Below are 26,887 nucleotides of genomic sequence, written 5' to 3'. Positions count from 1 at the left end.
AATAGCTTGATACATATTTTTTAGGACACTATATTTATCTGTGAAAAAGATTGGCCAAGAGTTTTCTGCCAGTTTTCAGTTGAATTTACTGTGTTTTTCACACTAATTTTTTAACCGCAGAATACCCATTATCTAGTGGTGGTATGCTACTGGTTCTGCCGAGCCAGTAGCGCCGATGGGCAGTGGAGACCAAACTGGTTCTCTCTGCCACTCTGCTGTTGGGTCCATCCTCCCGGGCTCCCATACTCACCTTTATCTTCTGCTTTTGAAGCGCAGCTGCTTTGCGCGGCACAGAAGAGTGCCGTGCGATAGCTGCTGAAGCAACCGGGAGAGTGCAGGCTTGCAGGAGGTGAGTTGGAACGCCTCTGCGCCTGCGCAAAGTGTGTGTTTGGTGTGCACATGCACATGAAGTGTGAGCACGCACACAAAGTGTGCCCAGCAAGCCACACCCACCGAACTGGCGGTAAAAGGTTTTGAATCCCACCCCTGCCATTATCATAGCGGTTTTCATAATACATTGTTTCCTTCCATGAAAAAGCTGTCTTATCACATTAAATGCCACATGACAAATCCTTCTTATGTTCCATGCGACTCATTTCTCCATGCAAAGTAGATACAGTATGTACAACTCATCACTAATCTTTCTTTAGGAGGAACAATGAGGAAAAAAAATGATTGATCAAACATTTTCCCCATCTGTTGAGCAATCATAATATAGACTACTGCAGAAATCATTTGATTGTTGAAAACCTGATGCTGAGTCTTAATCAGAGGTTCCAGATAGAATAGTGTACTAGTGGGATCTAAAACAGATACAGGTAGTCCTTGACTTACAACGGGTCATTTAACTGTTCAAAATTACAGTTGGTCTGTTCATGAAACAGTAGCAATCAGTGATACTCTCCCTCTCTCTCTCCCTCTCTCCCTTCCCTCTCTCTCACATGCTCTATAAATGACCATTTTCCTTCTTATTTAAAGAAGGAATTGTAGTTGCTAAATAAGAAGAGGATGTAATGTTACTAGGGTGCTAAGCAGTTATTTTTTTTATCTAAATCTTGTTGGTGCTACTTTTTTCCACTATCAAAAACACATTTTTCCACTATCAGTAAATATTAAATTCAACTATCTTTCACAATAGAAAAAAATATATTAAAGTGATTTAATAGTTACCAACACTAATCCGATTTCAATTCTTTTTAATGCTTACTCATCTTCCACTTGGATTTCCACACCACAGAAAATTACCAAAGGTAAGCAACTTATTTCTATTCTCTTTGATTTTGTAATTTCGAATCAAGATCTTTTGCTTACAGTGATACATAATACAGGTCTTAGTTTTAAGCACTAATAATGCCATTTTGCTTTCCAGATCAATACTTTTGTAATCTAATGTGATTTAGTACAACTATCTGTATTTTGTTAATTTGTTAAAATGGGGACAGAGGAAGGGCTTCAAAGATATATACAAGAATCAATGAACAAATTTTCAAACAATACTGGTAGTAGATATTATGATACTTTTTGAGGTGGATGTTCAACCATGTCTCCTTTTGTCCAATGTAGATTATATATTACTGATGGTCGGTTCAGATGGAATAGCGTCTAGATGTATGTCTATATTTGCTGCAATGTTCTATGGCATATTCAGTGATTGTATGAATAACCTTGATATGCTTTCCTTTCACTTTAGTTTAAGAGATGAAAAAATGGGAAAATACTGTATACATATATACATGTGAATCATTTTCTCTAATAAGCAAAAACATATATATCTTCTACTTGGATTTAGTTTTCATCTATGAAATAGAAGTGAGAGGCACTTAAATTGGAAGAGCAGACCAGGGAACAGGAATATTAATTTTCAGTTCAAATAATGCCATACCTTCTCTGAAACTAATACTGAAAGTATTTAAAATACATATACAGAGATATGAAAGAGTTTAGGCACCTCTAGTCAAATTCCATGTTTTAGTTAATTTCAAAATGAACAAAATCTGAGACAATCTCATATTCTACAAATTTTAAGATTATATTTCTCTGAAAACCCTAATAATAGTTTTGGAATGCATCTCAGAGGCCATAGACATGAATATTTTGGAAATTTGTAGGAAGATTTTAGACACACAGTATATACCAGGAGTACTAAGAATCTTTTCTGAAAGTAAGAGTGGGAAAAATTGCAAAATTAGGCACAGAAAGATTTTTACAAAAAGTTTGGAAACTCTTGTTTCTACAAAAAGAGATGGTGTAAGATATACATCTAAAGGTTCCTAAACTTTGCTTGTCGTATCCAATTTTCATTTCTGGAATCTGCACACAGTTGCATATAAAAAGTATCTGTTCACTTATGAATTTGTTGAAATACATAGTTTTTATTAGCGGCTGGGTACCTAAACTTTCACATACAACTGTATTCATACTAACCTCTAGTAAAGCTATGATAGCAGGAATCATGTTCATATTATTTTCTATGAAAATGCACAGTAGTTTAAATTTGAATTGAAGATTAAATTATAACTAATACACTATATAATAGAGGGGAGTACAACTCTTCAAACAGAATGCAAAATGGAGGTCAAATCCTGAAGGCCCAAGCTCTATTCCCCCAACCTGCCAGAGCAGTTCCCTTCCCTTCATGCTGAATTCAGCAGGCAACACTTTAACTCCCATCTTCTTATCAATCTGGGATGTTGCTTAGTGACCACAACCAGGAGTGCCATAATTGCAGTCATTGAGCAAAGCAGTCATGTGGACATCTAGCTTAATAACCATTTTTGCTCAACAATCAAGGTTCAATTTTTGCTCATAAATTGAGGACGACCTGTATTCGGATATGTTCCTATCAGTCTCCTTATTTAGCCTCGCCTGCCAAATCTTTTTATACTGAATTATACATTGTTAACTATGTAAAAGTACCTTTAGTTAGATGCCAACTAGAATCCAACTATCTTGACTTCCAAACCTACTTGTCCCTCAGCATGGATCAGGGCTGCCAACCCAGATGGGCATTGTCATGTAAAACATCAGGTTGTTTTGCAGAAAGCAAGAGGGGAAGAAGGCATACTTCTCTTCTAATCCCATATAGCAAAAGTTCTGTGGGCATGGGTTGGGCTCGGAGAAAACGACCAAGTCAAAACTACCCAGTGAGTTTTCATGGTTGAAGATGGACTAGAACCAGGGTCTTTCAATAATCCTCCAGGACTTTATCATTACTGCCCTAAACACTGTAGCTATTTAGTGAAGAGAATAGGACTCGTACGAAATCTTCACTAGAAATAAAGTATAAGCATATTAGACTGGATTTTAAGTGTCTTATTTTTGATAAGAAATTAGTTGAAATAATCAAAGGGAAACTAAGAACTAAGTATGTAAGCTTAATTAATTTTTTAAACTTTTAAAAATATGGTTTAAGTTCATATTAGTGCAAGTAGTGATATAAAGTATATTTACCCACAGGTATTTGCCTTTGATTACTGTTTCTGGTCTATGGATGAATCAAACACTGCCAAATATGCAGGTATGATTTTTCATTACTACTATCTTTAGCTGATTCAAAAATTTCTTATCCATTCCTGTATAACATAAAACATTGATATTTTTTTTTGCTTTCTCAATTGTTACAGTATTTGTGTTAATATATTTGGGCTGTACAGATAATCCTCATTTACTGACCATTTGTTCAGCAGCTGTTCAAAATTGTGGTGGTGCTGAATGAGTGATAAACTATTTCTCTAAGTTTCATTCACATTACAATGCTGCCACAATCATATAAGTGTGGTTTGGGAGCTTGGCAACCAGCTTATACTTACAATGGTTGCAGCATCCTGTGGTTATGTGATTGCCATTTGGCAAAGCAAAGTCATTAGAGAAGCTCACAGGGAAGGTTGCAAGATGATCTGTTAAGTCCTATCAGCCTTCCAATCCTTGGCCACACACTCTCAGCCAAGGATCAATCCTAACAAATTGCCGTTTAAATCCTCAGTTGCAACAACTCACGTGCTAGCTTTGCATTAACTAAATTTGGGATTCCATTAAATGAACTGGTATCAATTTACAATTCACGCTAAATTGTATGCTCCATTATTTGTAGTCGCGCTAATCATGAGCTTATCTGTATTTGCTCCTTCCATAAATCACTAGGCTAGCCAAGCATTCTGCCAAATTTCCCTCTGCCATCTTTAGCCTTCTTTATTAAGCAGGGACAGCATGGGTTTTATCCTTTTCTTTCCATCAGCCGGTGGGAACATATCAACTTCAGCCAATAGAACAGCAAGAGGCTATGGTTGATTCTCTGGCATGTACACATCAGTAAAAACTAAAAGTAAACAAAATAATGGCTCCGCAGAATCTAAGTTACTTAGATGAGATAGGCAGCCTAGAAATACAGAGAGTTCTTGACTTTTTTGACAGGTTAGTCCTTGTGGTATGACCACAATTGAGCCCAAAATTTATGTTGCTAAATGAGACAGAGTTTTGTCCCATTTTAGGACCTTGCTTGCTACAGTTATTTAATGAATCACTGCAGTTATTAAATTAGTAACACGGCTGTTAAGTGAATCTGGCTTCCCCATTGATTTTGCTTCTCACAAGGTTGCAAAACGCAATCATATTACCTGGAACACTATAACTGTCATAAATATGAACCAATGTGTTCTAACAGTTAGAATTGCTATCGGTAAAAGCAACAGTGGTAGCTCCATGAATGATACAGAGGGGGCAAAGTGCATTACAGTATAGATAATTCCATCCCAGTTATTTCCTTTTTTTTCTTTATTGTAGATCAACAAGTTGTGTTTAAGTGCCTTGGAGAAGGAATTCTTGAGAAAGCCTTTCAGGGATATAATGCTTGCATTTTTGCATATGGACAAACAGGTAAGAGTTGTATTTATAAGTTCCAAATGGAAATGATATATTTTGCGGAGGTTGTCACCATCTTCTGGGAAAGACGAACCACTCACCAGTGTCTTCTTCACTGTGTGAACTCTCCTTAAGGTCGGGACTTGACTCAGGTCCAATAATGTCATCCTCCCTCCTCACCATTTGCTTTAATATGGCTTTTTTATATATATAAACAGAAAGGCCCTGTCCTCTCTTGAATTATTTCGGTCTGGGTTTTTTTTCCTGGATTTTTCAATCTGTTTTCCTATTGTTATCTTGCTTTAACCTTGGTGATTCTCTGGAATGGGTCCCCAGCCAGGCCATGGACTGGCACTGGGCCGGAAACCAGGCCACACGAATAAGTGAAGCCCCATTGGATGCAGGCAGCATGCGAAACCCCACTCCTTCCGATGTGCAGAAAAATATCTCTCCATGAAACTAGTCCCTGTTGCCCAAAAGGTGGGGGTAGGCGGGCGCTGTTTTAGAACTCTTGGAGGCTTTCAATACAACCAGGCATGATATTTTTCTAAGTGAGTGGTCAGGGCTGAGCCTTGGGGCATACTTTTGCATTGTTTCTGATTTTTCTGTTGGGTACTAAGAAAAACTATATGACAGGATTATGTGGAGATCTGGAACTGAAAGGTAAAATGTGATTGTGAGTATGTGTGGACTTACATGTAGCATCTTTTGGGAACACCTTAAAGCAGCCATTTTGTTTCCTGAGCTTGTGAATCTTCCCTCTGTAGCTAACATGCATTCTTGGGAAATGATACTTTGTTCTATGCTACCTCCTTAACTCAAATACACGTTTTTCCTGAGGTGGTACAATTTATACTGTTTATTATTTGTTACTTATCATTTTTGAAAAGAGACATCGATTGATAACTTTTCCATTTTTAAATGTAAAATGCATCTTTATATTCCTCTTTTAGGCTCAGGAAAATCCTTCTCAATGATGGGAAATGCGGAGCAGTTGGGTCTGATCCCGCGCCTCTGCTGTGCTTTATTTCAGAGAATCACTTTAGAACAAAATGATTCACACACTTTTAAAGTGGAGGTGTCCTATATGGAAATCTATAATGAAAAGGTCAGAGATCTACTTGACCCTAAAGGGTGAGTTACCCCCCCAACCCTTTTTAATTTAAACGTATGGGAGAACTTTGGTACATATTTTTTAGTTTCACTTTATAGTTTGTATTTTGCATTGTTTTCCTAATAGTATATAAGAATAACACTGATAATATTTGTTTACCCTGCTAGTTGCTGTGGTAGTTTCAAAAAAAGAATTCCTTTGTAATTTGAGATTCAATTACACATCATGGCTGTGTCACTCCATCTTTAAACTTAACTGTTCTTAATGAGGAAAATGTATATGGACAAGAATGGGAACTATTTTCTTAACTGACAGCATTTCCATTTGTTGCACTCTACCACCACTTTATCTAAATTGGAGAAACCAGTTTGCAGTCACATCTCCGCTGCTGGGATGTGTACTGTAAGCCTGATCCTGTTTATTACAGAGAGCTATAGTTATTCAAGCAGAATTGTCAAGAGTCTCTAGTGAGTAATGTTTATTAAGGCTGCTACTTGTAAGATTTTGTCTTAAAAAAGAGTATACAGATGCCAATTTTAATGGAAAAATGGGATTTTTAAAAAACATTTATGGAGATGTTAGAAAAGTTATTTAGTACTTTTAAAAAATTTGTAAAGGAACCAGATTTTTTTCAAGGAGGGTGTTAATTTCATTGTTTTGTTTTCTGTTTCCTGCCTTTTTACAGTGTAGATATGAAAATATTTTTAATAAAAATCTTTATATTTCTGATAAATGAATTTTCCTTTTGAGAACAAGTTTATATGTTCATTGCCTACAATGAGTTAATTTTACTGATTCGTTTTCCTAACAAAGTTTAAATTTTAACAATATTTTTGTCTTAAAGGAGTCGGCAATCCCTCAAAGTTCGTGAGCATAAAGTTTTGGGTCCATATGTAGATGGTTTGTCTCAACTAGCTGTTACTTGCTTTGAAGTAAGTAAAGTGTAAGAATTTGGTCAATATAACAGTATTCCTGGGTTGAAGAATGAGTTTGCACTTCTATGCTTGTACTGCAAGGTGAGAAAAGAAGCATGGGGGCTAATTTATATAACGCCAGTATATGTAAGAAAGTTATTTGTGGTAAGACAGATTCACTTGCATAAAAAGTATGCATGTGTTAAACATATTTGTTAAAAAAGCAAACAAGGAAAATGCATTAGAAGAGAAAATATAAGTTATATAAGTTATTTGCAGTAATGAGTATTTAAAACACATTAGCCACTAATATATTTTAGATGTACTGATAACTAAACAGGTTTTGTTTAAAAAATTTAATTTATATTAATTTATTCATTTTCAGTTGACTAAGCTATTTTGGAAGTACGTTTTGAATTAGTATATCAAACATCAAACAATTTTATATATATAAATCATATATATATATATATATATATATATATATATATATATATATATATACACACACACACACACACACACACACAAACACACACACACACACACGGTATTCAGCTTTGTTCGGGTATTTTCCCATGTCATTATAGTTGTGCTTTTAAAGTTGTAGCAACGTTTCGGCAGAATCTCATCTGCCATCATCAGGCTTCTGTATTGTGTTAGTCTGTGAGTCAGGCTTTCACAGCCATTTCTGTTTTGAATTTGGTGCTAGCCTACTGCTGTGCCAGAATGGTTTTTTCTTCATCCTGATTGGTTGGGAGTCTTGGTCTGTGTTTATTGGTCTTGGAGTTTGCCGTGTTCTGCTTGATTGGTGTTTCTAATATCTTCTGTCTGTTTTGTGGCTTTTTTGTGTCTTGATTGGCTGGCAACATTGTGTTCCTGTATTGGAGGCTTTTAGTGCAGCTTGGCTCCGAGTAAATGGACGGCTATCATTTGTTAGGAAGCTAGGTTTCATCTGGGTGCCTGGTTGGGGTGTGTTTGAGCTGGAGGTATCATGGGGGGTCTGTTTGTGCCCAGGTGTTTGCCCGAACAAAGCTGAATACCATACATGTAAGTACCCATGAAAACTTAAGAAAACATATATATATATATATGTATGTATGTATGTATTTATGTATTTTATACTTATAAAAACAAAAATGTCTATAATCACAATAACTTTGAGCCAATTAAATGAAATTAATATTAATGTAAGTGGGATGACACATTATTTTCATTTGAAATGATGAAATGGAATTGTGTCGGCCTCTTTCATCTACTTTGGAATATGCACTTGGAGATGATTTATAGGTTCAGTTAAGGACAGCCAAAATTTGCTATGAGATTAAATTTATTTAGATACCACATTATAAGGGCCTAGGGCAAGTAACACAACTCTGTCTTTCCAGTAAGCAAAACAGCATAAAATTGTATTTACAATCATGGAAATATCATTATCTCTCTAGAATTATTTTGAACAGCAACCTCAGAGAATAGATCTTAACCATACTTTAGATGGAACTTTAGTAAATGTAGAGTGGAAGAGTTCCATAAGAGTGAAAAAATACACATATAATATGCATATAATGTTTTAAGTTTTTATTTGTTTGTTTACCATCTAAAATGATAGGTTTATATAAATTGAAAATGTTGCGACTGGAAAAAGGAAATTGTAATGTACAATGTTTTATGTTATTCATCAGGATATAGAGTCACTAATGTCAGAGGGAAATAAGTCCCGGACGGTTGCAGCAACCAACATGAATGAAGAAAGCAGCCGTTCTCATGCTGTATTTAATATTATCATTACTCAAACACTTTATGATCTGCAATCTGGTGTAAGTGAATTGAATATAAAGTCATGTTATTATTTGAGTAATATATTGAAAAAATTAAACCATATCCATTTATTTTCAGTGGTATTTGCCTAAAATTGTATAAATAACAATGTAAAACATGAATGTATGTCCACTGAAATTTCTACTGTTGTAGGTATAAAGATTATTTTTTAAATCTGGAATAAAGGCTAAAGTGACACTAGGTGATAAAACAGTTTTAAGATTAAAATGCTTTGACAGTTAAATTCAGCCAAAGAAGGCATTGAGTCTCTTATATTATAAGATTTCTAATGCATACTACAGTTTATTTTGCATTAAATATCAAAATAAATATTGAATTATAAAGATCCAATATGACACTTAACCACATTTATTTGATATAGCTTTTCAATGTGTGCCTATGCATCTAAACAAAAATGGGTGCCATTCTGTAATCCGGAACTTTGCATAAGTCATTTATTGAAGAGTGTTGGTCAATAATCATACCTTAGGTCTGTGATTTGATATTTTTTGGACCTATGTGTCAGAAATTCAGAAAATGTTTACCTTTGACTTCTGGCATGTCATATCACCACCTGCATCTTGGCCCAAAGAGACCTTTCAGGATCTCTTCTCCAGACTCTCCTCTCCGTTCTCTGAACCCTCAAAAGTCACAGGCGGGAGCCCTGCAAGGCTTCTGCAACTTGGAAAATTGTGTGAGAATCCTCGCACAATTTTCAGATGCCTCAGAGGTTGTGCAAGAGAAAGACCCTCTCAGATGAGCTTCAGAGGGTCTGGAGGCCTGGCATATGTCACCAGACATGGTGTGGTATGTCACCTGTGATACGCATTTCATAAATTTGCTATCACTGCCTTCGGTATTTGGTGGTAAAGAGGGTGAAGTCAGTAAAGGAAAACTCAACCATTTGGCCATCAAATTTCAGCAGTGAAATTTCTTGTTGCTGGATGTGATCAGTGAGGTACTGTGGATTACACGTGTCTTGTCAGTTTTTACTTCTGTAAATCTCAATGTCCATTAATAAAGCTTCAGCTTTTTTCCTTTCCTTTTTTTTTTCCTGTTTAGAACTCTGGAGAGAAAGTAAGCAAAGTTAGCCTGGTTGATCTGGCTGGTAGTGAGAGAGTATCTAAAACAGGAGCTGCGGGAGAACGTTTAAAGGAAGGCAGCAACATAAATAAGTAAGGCACTGATGAAACTATATTATCCCAGTAAATTGATTCTAGCTGCATTTATTGGAAGGCCTTTTCAAATCAAGTTTCTGGTCATTTTGCTATATGATAATTGTGATTTTATGTCTTGGATGTCTTAAATTTTTTTTTCTGCGTTTATTTTCTATTGAGGAGCTAGAACTATAATTTAAACAGGATCTTCTGCCTTGAAACAAATTCACTGAAATCAACCCAAGCAGTTTTTGGTATGGCAACAAGCAGGGATGGGCTTCGAAAATTTCAGCAATGGGTTCTCTGCCTGGTTGCTAAGTGGCATGGCCATGGGGGACGTGGCCTAGTTGGCCTCCTGCATCACAGCTCAGGGGAGGGGGCGTTTTTGCCTCCCCCAGGCTCCAGAGGCTTCCCTCGAGCCTCTGCGAGGGCGAAAATTGCTTTTCCCGGGCTCTGGAGGCCAGAAACAGGCCCATTTCCAGAACTTCTGGGAGGCCCATTTTTCCCCCTCCCCGAGCCTCTGCGTGGGCCCTGCACTTACCTCGCATCCAAAACGGGTCGCGTGGAGACTCCTGGGAGGGGCCAGCCAGGGGTGGGATTTGGCAGTTCACCGACCCAACTTTAAGGTTATCAACGGGTCTGCCTGAACCCGAGTGAACCCGTAGCAGCCCACCTCTGGCAACAAGGAGAAATTAGGTTAATGAATACGAAGTTTTTCAAACTATTCTTTCTGTGGGGTTTTAAAATACAATCACAAAATATAAAAATAATTAACCGAGTAGAGGGTCATTTTTTCAAAATGTATAGCTATTAAATAAATGGGAAGAATCGTAACTGAAGGGCTCCTTCACATAATTAATGTACTTTTCAGAAACAAGTAAATGAAAGAAACAAGTTTTTTAACTAAGTGATTTTTTTTCAAAAGAAAAAGTTCTGATCCAGAAACTTCCATATTTGCCTTAAAACTATCTTATTTGCTTCCACTAAAGCTATTTGTACTGTGGTCTTTTTTAATGAAACAAAGGATGGCTTATAAAATAATTATTTCTTACGTGCTTTTTAGCAGACCTATTTTATTATATATTTGAATGGACGTGCCTATTTCCTCATTTTTTTTCAAGCAGTGTTACCATACATTTAGACTTGTAGAATTTGAAAGTAGCCATAGATCATGTTTTCTGTTTCTTCAGCCCTGTCTTGTATGAAAACCTCTCTCCTCCTTGTCTGGGTTCGTTGTGATGATGCATTTTATCTGAATCATCACTGTCCAACATTTTGATCAGTATTAAGCTTTTAATCAGGCCTGCAGCTTCTGCCATTATTACAGGCATTTTCCAGTAATTTGACCAAGCATATGTATCCACAGTGTAATTCTGTGTATAATTACTTAAAAATAAGCTCCAGTGAGCCCATGGGATTTTTTTTTTTCAGGTAAGCAATTTTATACTACATAAGATTGGAATGCTGCATTGTGAAGTGTAGCAATTGCCAAAAGGCCTCTTTCAATTTCTAAATGGCTTATGTATATCTTGATTTGAATTTTGATTTTCTGACAATTCTTTTTTTTTTTTTTGCAAGATGAGACAGTAAGTCTTTATAAAGGCCTTTTCTCATAATTATCCTTTAATCTAACCTGAAAGTACTTCAGGTCAGCCACAGTAATTGAATTTGAATTATCAAATGTTTACAGCAGATCTTAGTATTCATTTAATTCTAAGGATATAATAATAACCGTCATGGGTTCGCCTAAGGCCATGGTGGCGAACCTATGGCATGTGTGCCAGAAGTGGCACGCAGAGCCATTACTGCCAGCACGCGAAACCTTGCCCAGAGCAGGCCTACCACACATGCACGCACACCACCTGCCCGCCAGGTGATTGTCGGGTATCTGGTGTGCACGTTCGGGGGGTGCGGCGCCTGTGGGGGCATGTGCGTGCATGCGTAGAAATGCATGGCATGGGGATCATGTGAGCATGCGCAGAGATGCGCTGTGTGTGGGTTGCATGTGTATGCCCATGTGCGGGGTGTGTGTGGGTTGCGCACATTGCCTTCTGGTTGATGGCACACGAGCGTGCGCATGCGAGCACGCACACAATTATTGGCATGAGCCCAAAAAGGTTAGCCACCACTGGCCTAAGGCTATTTTTAGTACTTTGTTTCTTTGGGAGGCTCATAAGCAATAAGTGAACGTATGCTGTTCTCTAGCTCTGCTCCCACTCTTGCTGATACTTGAGGTCTACTACTATTTCTCAACTGAAGGTAATGTTGAGGTTTCAGCAATGATAGCCCTCAGTATACTTGCATATTTTTCCAGTCCCCTTTTAAAGAGGACTTATTACCAAGTTTTCTTTAACACCACAGGCTGATTATATGCTGTATGATAGGCAAAACATTTTTTTTCCTGTTTTAAATTGATTCCAGTCAGGGTTTTCTTAATCTGATACAGATCACTGGCACAAAGACTTAACTTTAGGCTCTGTTTCCCCCCCCCCCAAAAAAAACAAAAACAAAAGCTGCTTTACATCAAATTAAACTATTATATCTTTCTTCTACTCTTAATGCTAATTCTCTGCTCGTTTCTATTTTCCTAACTATCTTAATTTAGCAGCTTCCTCTTACTATTACAACTATTTTTTAAAAAAAATCTCTGCATGCTGTCTCTACGTTTGTAGCAATACATTTTTCTGTCTTAACCATTTCCTACCTGTTGAAATATTTCCCTTTCCCCCAGCTCTAGTCACAGAGTCATTTGAAGATCCTTTCCGCTCCATTGTAGACTTACAAATAGTTTTCTCTCCGGGATCCAATCTGGGTCGGTCACAGGGATCAAAGATTTCGTCTTCCAAGTCTGTAGACTCATTCTGGAGGCCATCTTCAGGGAATAGCAGAGCGTGTGCTGTTTTTTTTCTCCACACTCCCAATCCCCAAGCCCTCAGAGTCCTTATTTTTCGGAGCTGATTCGTGGCGCTCCCTGCCAGGCTGCTGCGCCTAGTGGGCTTACTTTGAGCTGTTCCTTTTGCAGATTCTGGTCCACTTTCCCTTCTCCCGCCTTTCCCCTCTGGCTCTCGGCAGGTCTTGGGGCATCAGGATTTGCAGTTTTGTTTCCCTGTCTGGGGACTGCCGCTGAGTTGCTTGCCTCAGTGCTATTTCCCCCCCACTTCTCTGCTGTCTTCCTGGCTTGACTTCTTTTTTTCCACACCCACACCCATGCCTGATTCATCTGATCCACTTTATATACAAAGTCTCCCAATTAAGGAGGAGTTGTGGCTGTTTTAACTTTCCTTTCTAGGCAGCCCCAAAGCATTAGATCCCAGGAGGAAAGGAGTAATGCCTGCTCCCTCTGGGTGGTGAGTTCATTCTCCCTCCTGAGTCAATTTTATTAGTTGATTTCTGAGCCTAATATTTTGAGAAACAGAGAAATTTTCCATATGGTTTTATATGAATATTGATTCCCATCTAAAATATAATACAAATGAAGGTGAACACAGGTGAAAATGAAGGCGTCCCGGAATAATGTTGCAGGATCCAATCTGGGTCGGTCAACGGGACCAGAGGTTTTGTCTTCCGAGCTATCAGACCCATGCTGAAGCCCACCTTTAAGGAACTTCTCTTTAGCAGAGTGTGCTAGAGAGACTCTGATAGAGAGGAGTTCCCTGAGGATAAGTCCAAAAGCCTGGAAGACAGAACCTCTGGTCCCGGTGACCGACCCAGATTGGATCAAATATATTAATTTAACAGCAGTAGCAACAAAAATAAACAACGTTAATTGACGCAATTCAATGACATTGAGATCTGACTCATCCCCTTCTCCTCAGGTTTAAATCATAAAACCAGGTTTAATTAACATCCTGGCCCAAGGCATGGGGAGACAACTCGGTCTTAAGACTTTGCAAAAGATCCACAGGGAGAGAGAGGACCATCCAGATCACAGGGGAAATGATGTCTATAGGCAGGCAATATGATGTAGAAGGCACACTTCCAGGATCCCTCACTTTCTTTGGGTCACTCTAAACAGAGCCTCTTGTTAGCTCTCTATGGGCACGATAAGAGTGGAACAATATTTACTTTTTGCTACCCATATGCTCACAAAGTAAGCCTTAAGAAAGGTTCTTAGCAATGCTTGGTCAGATTCATTCTTCATCTATTCTTCATCTTCTCTCAGTGGCATTCTAGAGCCATGTTTCTCAACCGTAGCAACTTTAAGGGGTTTGGACTTGAACATCCACTAATACTGTTCTAAGCATTTTGATACAATCTAGGGACTTGGACAGATCACTGCTTACCCCATTTCTTAATTCTCTCCATTAAGGATTCTCAGGTGGATGGCATTCTAGATCCAGGGATTTGTTAATTGTGTAGTATCTCTCTCAATATCCTAAGATACCTTGTTATTTTAATTCTCTGTCATTGTTCCAATTCCCTCCCTCAAAAAGTCAGAACTAGTTCAAGAATCACAAATACTAATGCTTTCCATATGTATTTGAAAGGATATGCATTCCAATGTATGATGTGTCCTTTCCTCTGTTCTATGACACGCTTATGTGTGCAGGAATGTATTAGTGTTGTTTATCTTTACATTACATATAACAAAGTTTTAGTTGGGCAAAAAAGGAGAACAAAATGTGAATTTTGTTAATGTGACTGATGTTATACTACGCAGGATTTTTTTTCTTACTGTAACCATGCTATATGAAGCAATTTTAAATTACAAATAAACAGTATTGGACATCACACTATATCAAAACTAATCATGTTTGTCAATAATTCATAACATTACTACATTTAAAGTCTTTAAATAATTGATCCTAAAATAGATTCATTTGGATGATTATTTTTGTTATAAAGAAGTTTTAAACTTGCATGCATGTATAATGTCATCTTCTACAGATTCCTGTTCCTCTTCAAAAAGTTTATTACATATTGTACAGCCTGCTTTTTTAAAAAATAAGGCATTGTTAATTGTATACATCTTTCTGAATCGAAGGTCACATGTTCAAACTGATCATATTTGTTATTTTCATAGGTCCCTTTCAACACTAGGTTTGGTTATTTCATCACTTGCAGACCAAGCAGCAGGAAAGGGGAAAAATAAATTTGTGCCTTACCGAGATTCTGTACTCACTTGGCTTCTCAAGGTAAAATATAGGAATAGAACAACCATATTCTACTCCTATTTCAAAATGAATATATCATTTATTGCCCTCAAATAACCTTGCACATAGGTATACAAACTGTAGCATATTTAATAAAAAAGAGCAATATTGCAATAAGGTCTCTTCTGGGGGTTTGTGTCTTTCCTTTATGACATTTGCAACAAAACTTGTCATTCTAATTTTTACATAGTCATTTTTAATGCTGAATGTTAAAAATGTCTACGGTTGAGCAGATCAATTACAATTGAAATAGATTTTAAAATGGTATCTGTTAAGAAGAAATAATATATTTCAGACATAAGAATAATTTTTTACACATTTTATCTATTCTCTAATAAACATTTTAGGACAACTTGGGAGGAAATAGCCAAACAGCCATGATAGCTACAATCAGTCCAGCAGCTGATAATTATGAAGAAACATTATCTACATTGAGATATGCAGATAGAGCTAAAAGGATAGTAAATCATGCTATAGTGAACGAGGATCCCAATGCTAGGGTTATCCGAGAACTACGGGAAGAAGTAGAGAAGCTGAAAGAGCAACTTTCTCAGGCAGAGGTAAAGCAGATAAAGTTTTTTTTTATTCATTAATATTTATAAAATGAGTAAAATGGAAATAAGAGAAAGGGACAAAAGGCATTTGCATTCTGAAATTCATTTAGATAAGATTAATTATTTGGGGTTTTCTGTAAACTTTGTATCAGAAAAAGGTTTTGTTAAAGGTTGCTGTTTTGAGGTTCTGATGGAAAGGACAGAGAGAAATATAACTCAGTTTTCATTCTATGATTCTATGAAGGAGAACAAAGAGTAACGTCTGCAGTTTATAAATATACCCCAAGAGAGTGATTTGATCTGTCCCCTCTGTTTTTCAATTTATTTAATTATAATTTTTGAAATGAAAATATTTTGTATAAACCACTATGGAATTTTGAGAAAGCTGTTAACAGGTGTATTTTGAATATTAAAGTCTATGAAAGCACCAGAATTAAAGGAAAAATTGGAGGAATCTGAAAAACTAATAAAAGAACTCACAATTACCTGGGAAGAGAAATTAAGAAAAACTGAAGAAATTGCACAGGTATTTATACATTTAGTACTTAATTGAGATGGACTAAATTTGTATTCCTAAACATGTTCCAGGTGCAACATATTTTTAATTTTTGTAATAATGTTATAGAGCCAATACACAGTGCTGGGGTTGAAGAGGCTTTGAGTCTTATATATGCTGTAGGTCAGGGGTGTCAAAATGCATTTCTTTGAGGGCCAGGTGAACATTGTAGTTCTCTGTGGGCCGGTGGGGGGAGGGCAGGGGGGAAACGGGACAGATGCCCCATGCAGCACCCTGCCATAACCCTAACCTTAATCCGTTTTTGGCCAGCTGAGTGCTGAGGGAGGACAAAAACAGGCCACGCGAGAGCCTTGCAAGGCCTCCACGAGGTCCATTTTTGGCCGACAGTGCTGCAAGAGGCCATGGAGGCTGCAAACGGCCCATGCGCTCCTGCAACCCGTTTTGGCTGGCAGAGACACCACGGGGCGTTCCTTTAATATTTCCAGGCCAGCCCCGTGGGCCAGATTTAAGCACCCTGCGCGTCTTGAGTTTGACACCCCTGCTGTAGGTAGTCATAGCATTTTAAAGGCAAGTATTTCTCATTATAACAGAAAAATGCAACTGTTTATTGTACATTGTATTAAATTAGTATCTGTGGGCCTGAGTTCTTCAAGGAAATCTGAGCATTTTTAGTTTCTACACATTTACTTTCCTTCTCTATTACTGACTTTGAAGAACAGTGATTCTGCTCATAGCGAAGTTGTGTGTGTGTGTGTGTGTGTGTGTGTGTGTGTGTGTGATAATTGAATACTATTCCAAAAATTGTTCTGCTCTAATGGCAAATTAATACAGTATCTTACTCAATACCCAACACTGTATGGCATAAACTGTAGCATACGTATAGAGAAGTATTACCGTGTATATTTCTTACACTTGTGATTTTTTGGGGGACACAGTTTATAATATTTAATTTCATTGTTGTGAAGATAATTAACAGCTATTACTTCAAACTTCCTATGAATTTTACAGGAAAGACAAAAGCAATTAGAGAGCATGGGCATTTCTCTTGAATCTTCTGGCATCAAGATGGGAGAAGATAAGTGTTATCTGGTGAATTTAAATGCAGATCCCGCACTCAATGAATTGTTGCTTTATTATTTAAAGGTAAAAAACAATAATAATCCATGCTTACAAATTCTTTAAAGTTTCCTTTTATTGAAATTTGTCAAACAGGATTTGGAAGGGAAAAAAAAGGAAGATTACTATGTCTACTGCACCTAATAAATCTTTTACAGGTGTTTCTTGACTTAAGACCATAATTGAGCCCAAATTTATGTTGCTAAGCAAGACATTTTTAAAGAGAGTTTTATTCTATTTTACGATCCTTCTTGCCACAGTTGCCACTGCAATTGTTAAGTTAGTAAATGGTTGTTAAGTGAACCTGACTTCCCCATTGACTTTGCTTGTCAGAAGTGATCGTATGACCCTGGGGCACTGCCACCAGCATAAATATGAATTAGTTGCAAGCATCCAAATTTTGGTTACATGACTGTGCGGATGCTGCAGAGGTGGTAAATTTGAAAAATAGTCATAAGTCACTTTTTTGATGCCATTGTAACTTGGAACAATCACTAAACAAATAGTTATAAATCAAGGACTACCTATATTTTGAAAGTTATCTAGCCACACACTAGTCAGTGTTTAATGAAACCCTTGTGACAGGCTAGCATATGAAGCTTCCTCATGTGAAAGATTTCAAAATAGCTCTTTCTGACACATATGGCCTCTCAGTATACATGAGGCATGGACAAACTAAATAGAGAAGATTAAAGGTGTTTGTAGAAAGATGTAATATCACTCATTTCACATTTTACAGTAAATATAAACATTTTGAGTTTGTATTAGATTGCACATACATTGTAATTTATAAATCTTTATTTTGGATGATAGAAGCAGCAGATTTTATTTTCACTTTATTTGTCTTAATCAGGACCACACTAGGGTTGGTGCGGATACCTCACAGGACATACAGCTATTTGGGATAGGAATTCAACCAGAACATTGTGAGATAGACATTGCACTAGATGGAGAAGTTTCTCTCTCACCAAAAGAAAACGCAAGGTAAGAGCATCTGTAAAATTGGGAGCCTTTGTAATTTAAACAAAATGACCTTGCATTAATAAAGAGATGAAGACGCTGTAAACTTGCCTAATCTTCGAAAGTTATAATTTATCTTAGCTAGTACTAATTTCTGTTCCTGACTTCTTCCCTCAGAAAAACTTGACAGCATGCATACATTTCACAAAGTTTGTGCCTAATGGTTCCAAGTTGTTTTGAGGTTAAGAGCCTTTCTTATTTCACATCATGCAGATATTAGTATCGGTAATTTTGGGATTAAGTGCTGATTTGTGTTCAGGTACACATTTATCATTGGTTACATTTTTGACACTTTTTAAAGCCAAAAACAAAGCAGGAAAATATTTTTCAGTAAGATTTTAGTTAGTATAATTGCTTTAGAGAGATTTTACACAAATATTCTTACTCTTTAATTGGGGGAGGCCAGCTGTTTAGAAACATGTGAATATATAGAAATTAGTTTCACTATGGTTTTGTGTAAGACCTGAGTGTGTTACCATGAAAGTTCAAGGCTTAACAACAAAAATATTCCAAACAGATGGAATTCAGTGTTATGATATAGTTGCATTGTGAAGAATTAGTCATTTTGACTGGCAGCAATAAAGATGCATGTCACTGGAAAAAATGTATAGATAAATAAACTTTATTTAATTTGTGTTTCATCCAAGATTTCTAAATAAGCACAAACTACGTTACAGAGTTACAATGACAATCAATTGAGTCAGTTCATTGTTGATTCTTGTGGAAAAAGCAATTAAGTTCTTAATGATTGGAAAATGAATTTAAAATGAAGATTTTTTTTTACAGTTGAAGTGCTGAGGATTATTTATATTGTCAGCCACAAAACAAAGAAATTATGCCTAAATATCATCTGCTTGAGAAAATTGAGATGGAAAATTAATTATTTTCCTGGTTTATGTGCCTCTGTTTATGAGCAGAGTGGAATGTTATACAAAAGCTACTTCTTTTAAATTATATTCCAAACTGATAATAAAAGGTATATTTTGCTTCTTTTGGCTTATATAGGAAATAAGCATTACTTTCACAGAATAACTGCATATTAGAATAATTTATGTTACTTTTGAAGTGATTTAAGTAAATGTCTCATTAAGGAGATTTAAACTAGGTTTCTGCAGATGGCTTGTGATAAACAGCCTCTGACCCAGTTACTTAAATACATGCACTGCATTGGCTATTTCCCCCTTTTTTTACAGCAGGGATGTACTGCAGCAAATATGTTTTTGTCAGGAAGAATTGAAGTCTTAATTAAATCCTTGATGATTTTAACACTGAATACAAAGTTACTATTTTTATTTCATTCATGTTTGTATTAAGTTAAAAAAAATGGGTAACCTATTAATAATATGTTCCCAAAACTGGAATATACAAGCTATAAAAAATTCTGTCTCATTAGTTTGCAAAATATTGTAATATACAGAAAGATATAAGTAGTAAAAATTAGTAAGGGATAAAATGGTAGCCTTTGATGTGGGCTGCTCATCATCAAATAATTCTAGTTGTAATTATAAGACCTGAGTAGAACTTCATATAATCAGCCATCAACAATCAGATTTAGATGGAGCATCTGTAGTGTGAGCTTCCCACTTATAGGTCTCGTTTCAATGGGAAGGTGGATGGTCTAATGGAGAAGTCTCCTTTGATTTTGCTATCGGGTGTGTAAGGCCATAGTTTATATCTTCCACCCAGTCATGTATGTGCTAGAGTCAATCATTTTTCTCTTCAGGACTGCCCTTGTTTGTTTATACATCCACACACTAATTCTGCCCTACAAGCACATGCACAAATCCCTATCTCCACTCCATTGCAACCTTCACTTTGGGTTGGCTTAGAAGGAGCCTTCTATACACTTTCCAGAAGAGCAAAGATATTGAGGTTCAGGGCTGTTCTGGTTAAGATATTTTTTAGAAAGTCTACGCAAGTTCTCCTTGCCCACTCATTTCCACCCCACCCTCACTAGATGAGCTAAGCAGTTTTCTGATTTTCAACTTTTTAGTTTTCTCTTTTCTTCCACCATACATGCTACAACAGCTTGCTGAGTTGAGTGTAGTTATTGAAATGCCATTTAAACTATGCTATATTTCTCTAGCTAGCGTCAAATCAAATCACTTGGATGAAGTCATGCAGCCTATAAAGACACTAGAGCAGTGAGATTTGTCACTTCAGTATTCCATTACAGTTAATGGCCACATATTTGTATTTAGCCTATCAAGCAGTGAGCTGCATCAATTTAGTTTAATATCACAGTGACCCAGCAGCGATTTGAAACGGCTGGTCAATCCAGCACTTACTAAATATAGCCTGTCTAAGGGGACATTTGGAACTCTTTCCAGATTGTTGGGGAATGAGGGCAAATTCACAGCCAAAAAGGTAGTGATTATCTACTCTTTCACTAAAGGACAAAAGAGGGAAGAGACATGACTAGGCTTTCTGTTTCTCCATACAAAGAGGTAGCAAATGTCTAGTGCTTACTCATCCTGCCTGATCTTACAGACTAGAATAATTCCCTGGTAGACTGGACGTTGCTGAAGTAATATCCACAATAGTGTGTGAGAACTTGACTATGGAGAGTGATTTTAGTCTTATAAATGTCTTATATTTTTCAGATCATGCGTAAATGGTACACTGGTATGTTCTGTGACTCAGCTGTGGCACGGAGATAGAATCTTATGGGGAAACAACCACTTTTTTAGGTATTTGTTTTTAATGTTCCACAGTAGTTCCATTGTAATACTAGGCAGCAATACCTAGCCAACCCTTTTCTGATGTCATAAAGTTAAGCATGATGTGAACTGGATTGTACTTTGCACTGATGAGGGACTGCTAGGAATACCAAAGGCCAGACTTTGAAGTCAAAAAAGCATCCCTGAAAAACATAGCAGCAAAGTACATATTTGAAGAAAAATAACATGGACTTGTCCGTGAAGCCACCAAGAGTCAAGGTCAAGATGTTATTTAGTTTATCTTATTTATATAGATAATATACAAATGAATGATTTTGCTTGCAAAGGGTAATTCCAAATAGCATTACTTTAAAAGTTACTATATTTGAAAGTTCAGAAATAGTTTTTCTCTGTTTGAAATAGTGGCATACAGGTTCCAGCAACTATTTCAAGGATTTTATTCAGCCCACTTGATATTTTTAAGCAATTTTATAACTCTGACAACTGTATAGAAGAGAATTTGAAATTAATTTAATCTAAATTCAGTTAGATTGGTTATCACTTGCATCAGCTTTTAATATTTAGCAATATTCATCACAAACAATCTTGATAGTAAAGGGCAACAAGTATCATTTTTCATAATATAAAATTGTTTTATTCTTAAAAAAAAAACAAAAATCACATTTTATCATATTTGCCATTGGTAATAGAAAGACTGACCCCAAAACAGTAGTTTTTAGAATGTTTGACTCAATTTCTCCCTTTCAAAAATTAAATATGGTCATTATCCCCACAAAAAAACCTAGGCGCTATTGCTTTATACAAGTATCTCTATGGTAGCAACTCCAAACTGGATCCTTCACTCACAAGAAACCATGAATTGTTCTGTTATTCCCAGGCTACTCCCAGAGTACCTCCTTGGGGGGAGTAATTATCCATGATCTAAAAATCTCAACCATAATACATCTTGGCTTCCTGCTAGTTGAAGGTTGTCTTCCATAATGATCCTCCATAGCAACCGTTTAGTGACGTTTCAAGGGCTTGATGACAGCCAGCAGTAAACTTTTGTATTCACATTTCATAGGATGATCAAGGACTATAATCACATGTTTTGCTTCCTGTGTTTTGGAGCAAGTATGTCTGTTCCTGCTGTCCCCAGTTCCTTCATACGAGTTTATTTTAAAACCATATTGGTAATTTTATACCTTTTTATTTTTCATATAGAATTAATCTTCCTAAGAGAAAGCGTCGAGATTGTTTTAAAGACTCTGAAAAAGAAAAAGAACATGAAGCAGAACAGGATTTAGATGCAGCCAGTGAAGCTTCTTCAGAACCAGACTATAACTATGAATTTGCACAAATGGAAGTTATAATGAAAATGCTAAACAGCAATGGTGAGAAAATGGTGTTCAGGGATGCTGAAATCAAACAGGGATAGACAGGTTTCTGGGTTGTCTTGATATATAACAAAAAGGATACATTTTTTCTTTATCAATACAATCCATAATTGTAGTGATTTTCTGTAAACAGATGTTCAAATAGAAAACTTGAAGTATTTTTTCCCAAGGTTATTTTTATGATAGATGGAACCTAAATACAGTATATTTCCTGTTTTATGAGGTTTATCCTTGAAATTGAGTCTTTGTGCTTTTTTCTAGAATATATACTTCTTTTTTTTGGGGGGGGGGGGTCATGTCCTTTATTCCACCTTAAAACATTGTAGCTATAAGAATGTGTGACAACGTTCCATGTTAAGAAGTAACAGAGCCAATCTATGCAAAACACGTATTGGGATAATATTTTAATCAGGTCAGTGCACAAGGTTGTGAAGCCTAGGAGGATTTTCATAAAGTGATAATGTTATATTGAGCATTCCCACTGGAAATAAGTCCTAAAATGGCGTGGACTCTTTTCTGTCTAGATCCATTGCAAAATGTGGTCCAGGTGTTGGAGAAACAATATTTGGAAGAAAAACGTAGTGCTTTGGAAGAGCAGCGGATAATGTATGAGCGGGAGCTGGAACAGCTCAGGCAACAGCTTTCTCCAGAAAGGCATTATCAGCAGTGTGGTGGCAGCCTTTCAGATGCTGCCCAGACTGCTCAGCAGAAAATAAACTTCTGGTCAGAAGAGAGGTAAGAATATTGGTATTTAAGTAACCGAGAGATTGCGCTGGAGGATCAAAAAAATCTTGAAATCATTTTGAATCAATAGTGATGTGAAAGGGTTATCTAGTTAATTTGTTGCTCAAAGCTGAGGCAATTAAGTTTTTCATATTTTGTGTCTGTGAGGCCTTCAGTGCATTGAACTGGGTTGTTGTTGGGTTGGTTTTTTTTTGCACGATCTCCTCTTTAAATATTGTGTAATCCAGTTTACTAAGAGATGTACCTGCCTTGATTCATTCTAACAGTCCTTGGTTAATAAGGGTAAATGGGATCAGCCGTTCTGCCACTAAGCCACATGCTCATAAAATGTGATGTCACCTGACCGCATTGATTTACAACAGCAGTTACACCAGTTCCCTTTGCTGTCATTAGGCAAATCCCATAGGACTGCAGCATCCTGTAGTCATGTAGTCACCATTTGCAACCTCCTGCCAGCTTCCCCATTGACTTTGCTTATCGAAAGCTGTCAGCGAAGGTCACGAATGGCAATGATCACAGGATGCTGCGATCATAATTGCGAGCCGGCTGCCAGGTGCCTGAATCACAATCCTGCTGTGATGGCTGCAACTGTGAGGAATGTTTATGACGTCCTCTTGTTTAGAGTCATCGTACCTTTGAATGGTAGCTGAACAAGTGGTGCTAAGTTAGGCCTATGGTTTGTCTACTCAGGTTTTCAATCATTTAGGTCATAGTTGTCCCAAAACTGCTTTTAAAAAAGGCAACTGAACTTCCTTGATGTTTCTTGAAACTGAAGAAGCTTCTTGGATGAGAAGTGAAACATCTTCGAGAAAAAGTCCAGTTGTCTTTTTAAAGCACTTTTGGGATAGGTCTACTGTATCTTGTGGCTATTACATTTTTTAATATTTTTAGTATTTAGTATTAATTTGATTTGTCAATCACTTACAAGATACAGGTATAAGAATAAATATAGTTTTGAATACATGAGATAGATACTTATAAGAAAAATAAAAAAACAATAGGACAGGGACGGTAGGCACGATTGGTGCGCTTATGCACACCCCCTACAGGCCTATTAGAAAGGGGGTGAGGTCAATAGTAAACAGTCTAAGATTAAAGTTTTTGGGGTTTGGGGAAGAAACCACAGAGTCAGGTAGAGTATTCCAAACATTGACCACTCTGTTGCTGAAGTCGTATTTCCTGCAATCAAGTTTGGTGCGGTTAACCTTGAGTTTGTATCTATTGTGTGCTCTTATATTGTTATGATTAAAGCTGAAGTATTCATTTGCAGGTAGGACATTGCAATGTATGATTTTATATACTATATTTAGATTGGACTGGAGGTGGCGTAGTTCTAGGTGTTCTAGGTCTAGAATGTCAAGTCTGGTGGCATAAGGTATTCTGCAATGAGTAGAGGAGCGGAGAACTCTTCTTGTGAAATGTTTCTGGACTTTTTCAATTGTGTTAGTATTACATACTAACATTTAAAATATTTCATCCTGGTTTATGGGGTAACCTGGAGAGACTTTTTTTGTTTGAAAACATTGAATAAAAACAGATTAAATATTTGTTTAAAAATAGAAAATGCTCTTGATTTTATCATGTGGCTTTAATTTGCTTTGAACCTTTGTTTATGTGTTATTCGTAACATAATAAAATACAGCCTCTATAGGCAATATTACATAGTTTGTTTGATCCCATAAATCAGATAATCTAGATTCCAGCTCCCAGGAAAACTTAGTTACAGATAATGTCTCTTAAAACAACTGTAAGGATGGATTAATTTATGCAGTTTGTTTGAATTTTTAATTATAAATTCTACATATATTAATGTTAGTATTATTATGCTTTTCAGCTGCATGATTATTCTAATTTCCATCAGAACTCTACATCTGGTGACTAAATTCATGCTTTTTCATTGAGAATTTATTAAAAATAATGTAATAGTCTTAAATAGTATATAGAAATTGGGTTTCTAAATTACATTTTTTGATATATTTATGTCGTGTTTCCCTTGTAGAGATGAATTATTTCGACAAAGCTTAGCAAAACTGAGAGAACAAATAGTTAAAGCCAATGCATTAGTAAGGGAAGCGAATTTTTTAGCTGAAGAAATGAGCAAGCTAACAGATTATCAAGTCACACTTCAGATCCCTGCTGCTAACTTGAATGCCAACAGAAAGGTAATTTTTTTTACTATTTTATATAAAATAGTTTAATATAAAAAGTCAAAAAGTCCACAATCATTTTGCATTCAAGATAAAATTCGCTGATTTTTGTGCATGAAGTAGATAGAATGAGAATAGTTATACACACCGAATAAGCAGCTTCTTTTATTTTTGTCTCTGTAACCTGTACATATCAATGTAAATAGAGATTCACACATGTACTATACTGAAGTACTAAAGTATCCACAGGTAATCAGTTGCAAAAAAATAAACTAAGAACTTGTTGGTGATCATTATTAGTTCACGTTAGTTCAAATTTGATAAGATGAAGTCTTGTATATATGGTGAGAGCACAGATCACTTCCATTAATGAATGTGTCTGGAATACTCAGAACATAGAATCTTAACTTAAAATGAGATAAAAGCTCTCATTTTGCATGCCACTTTTCACATGCAGACATATTGTGGTATGGTCATATAAACTGTTAGAAAACTGTGCTGTATTTTGCCTGCATGTTCAGCTCCCCTAACAAATAGCTGACTGTGATGTATTCAGTGAAGTGGATGTAACTATGAAAGATTATGCCAAAATAAAAGATTCTTTGTTGATTGCAATACATTCAGTAAAGGAGATTTGCATTCATGCATGAAATCTTAAAATTACATTTAACTACAGTAATTCCATGTGCTTAACTTTGGAAACAGATTTTCAAATATATTTCTTCAAATATAAAAAGAGAAAGAAATGTATATTGACATGAGAAACATACATATTTTTAAAACACATTTTACCACTGAACGTTCATGTTTTAATAAATTAATTGTAAGTATTACTATTAATGTTACATTATTGTTAAATGTTTTGCTATTATGGTAATGTTATATTACTAAATATAAACAATTTGATCAACATTAATTACAATAGTAATATATTATTTTCTTATTGAGGATGTTGCTTCATGATTTTACATCACCAGAATACCTTGGCAGATTTTGGCAGTACACACATTAAATAAATACTATAAATAAAATGTTTGTGTTTTGTTATTCAGAGAGGAGCAATTGTCAGTGAACCAGCTATTCAGGTAAAAAGAAAAGGAAAAAGCACTCAGGTGTGGACCATTGAAAAGCTAGAAAACAAATTAATTGATATGAGAGAGTTATATCAAGAATGGAAAGAGAGCTCTCAGGAGGTATTTAACCATTTTTCAAATATCAGATTTATAAAAGTATGCTTGTATAATTCATTTTTATGTTAGTTTATTCTAAACCAGTGATGGCAAATCTATGACATGCACATCAAAGGTGGCATACACCACAAAGTTTTGGGTGATGTGATGCCCAACAACAACTAATTGCAAAAGCACAGAACATTCTTATGATTTTCAGAAGCTGTGGTGGATACATGAGAGTGAAATACGGTTTTGTGTAACTCTGGAAGTTGCACAAGAATGGGGTGTCCTTTCAGATGGTTTTCAGAGGTTGCCAAGGCTGCAGAAGAACATCCTCTGAAGTTTCTTCAAGAACAAAGGCCATATGCAACCTGGGCACCCTCGGATAGGCCCAGGTGTCTCTCACCATAAAGAGAAAGAATACTTCCTGCAAAGGGACATGCAGCAGATCCTGGGGACTGCTAGGATGGCATGCAGCTGATCCTGGGGAGCAATCATATCATTCCCCAAAATTCATATGCCTTGTGGAATTGCATGAGGTGCCTTT

The 26,887-nt window shown here is 36.3% G+C and overlaps 1 protein-coding gene across 16 annotated transcripts in view; it reads left to right on the top strand.

The window, feature by feature from the left end:
* KIF13A (kinesin family member 13A) overlaps nucleotides 1–26,887 on the top strand; it is a 73,529-nt gene that overhangs the window by 9,835 nt on the left and 36,807 nt on the right. For 15 of the 16 annotated variants that reach the window (XM_026699546.2, XM_026699542.2, XM_087930926.1 and 12 more), the window contains exons 3-19: nucleotides 1,238–1,250; nucleotides 3,457–3,517; nucleotides 4,780–4,872; nucleotides 5,811–5,991; nucleotides 6,816–6,903; nucleotides 8,568–8,702; nucleotides 9,766–9,878; nucleotides 14,884–14,995; nucleotides 15,361–15,573; nucleotides 15,983–16,093; nucleotides 17,093–17,227; nucleotides 18,054–18,184; nucleotides 20,824–20,910; nucleotides 22,105–22,274; nucleotides 22,802–23,012; nucleotides 25,021–25,183; nucleotides 26,221–26,361. In XM_026699546.2, the coding sequence (XP_026555331.2) occupies nucleotides 1,238–1,250; nucleotides 3,457–3,517; nucleotides 4,780–4,872; nucleotides 5,811–5,991; nucleotides 6,816–6,903; nucleotides 8,568–8,702; nucleotides 9,766–9,878; nucleotides 14,884–14,995; nucleotides 15,361–15,573; nucleotides 15,983–16,093; nucleotides 17,093–17,227; nucleotides 18,054–18,184; nucleotides 20,824–20,910; nucleotides 22,105–22,274; nucleotides 22,802–23,012; nucleotides 25,021–25,183; nucleotides 26,221–26,361 (2,158 nt within the window). Of the gene's footprint in view, nucleotides 1–1,237; nucleotides 1,251–3,428; nucleotides 3,518–4,779; nucleotides 4,873–5,810; nucleotides 5,992–6,815; nucleotides 6,904–8,567; nucleotides 8,703–9,765; nucleotides 9,879–14,883; nucleotides 14,996–15,360; nucleotides 15,574–15,982; nucleotides 16,094–17,092; nucleotides 17,228–18,053; nucleotides 18,185–20,823; nucleotides 20,911–22,104; nucleotides 22,275–22,801; nucleotides 23,013–25,020; nucleotides 25,184–26,220; nucleotides 26,362–26,887 lie in introns of those variants that run through there. The other variant, XM_087930931.1, reaches the window with a different exon arrangement.

The sequence above is a fragment of the Pseudonaja textilis genome, chromosome 3 (assembly GCF_049901715.1).
Source record: "Pseudonaja textilis isolate UNSWEBS1 chromosome 3, rPseTex1.2, whole genome shotgun sequence".
NCBI classification, from domain to species: Eukaryota; Metazoa; Chordata; class Lepidosauria; order Squamata; family Elapidae; genus Pseudonaja; species Pseudonaja textilis.
Note: the sequence above shows the minus strand (reverse complement) of the source record. Positions and strands in the feature narration are given on the sequence as shown.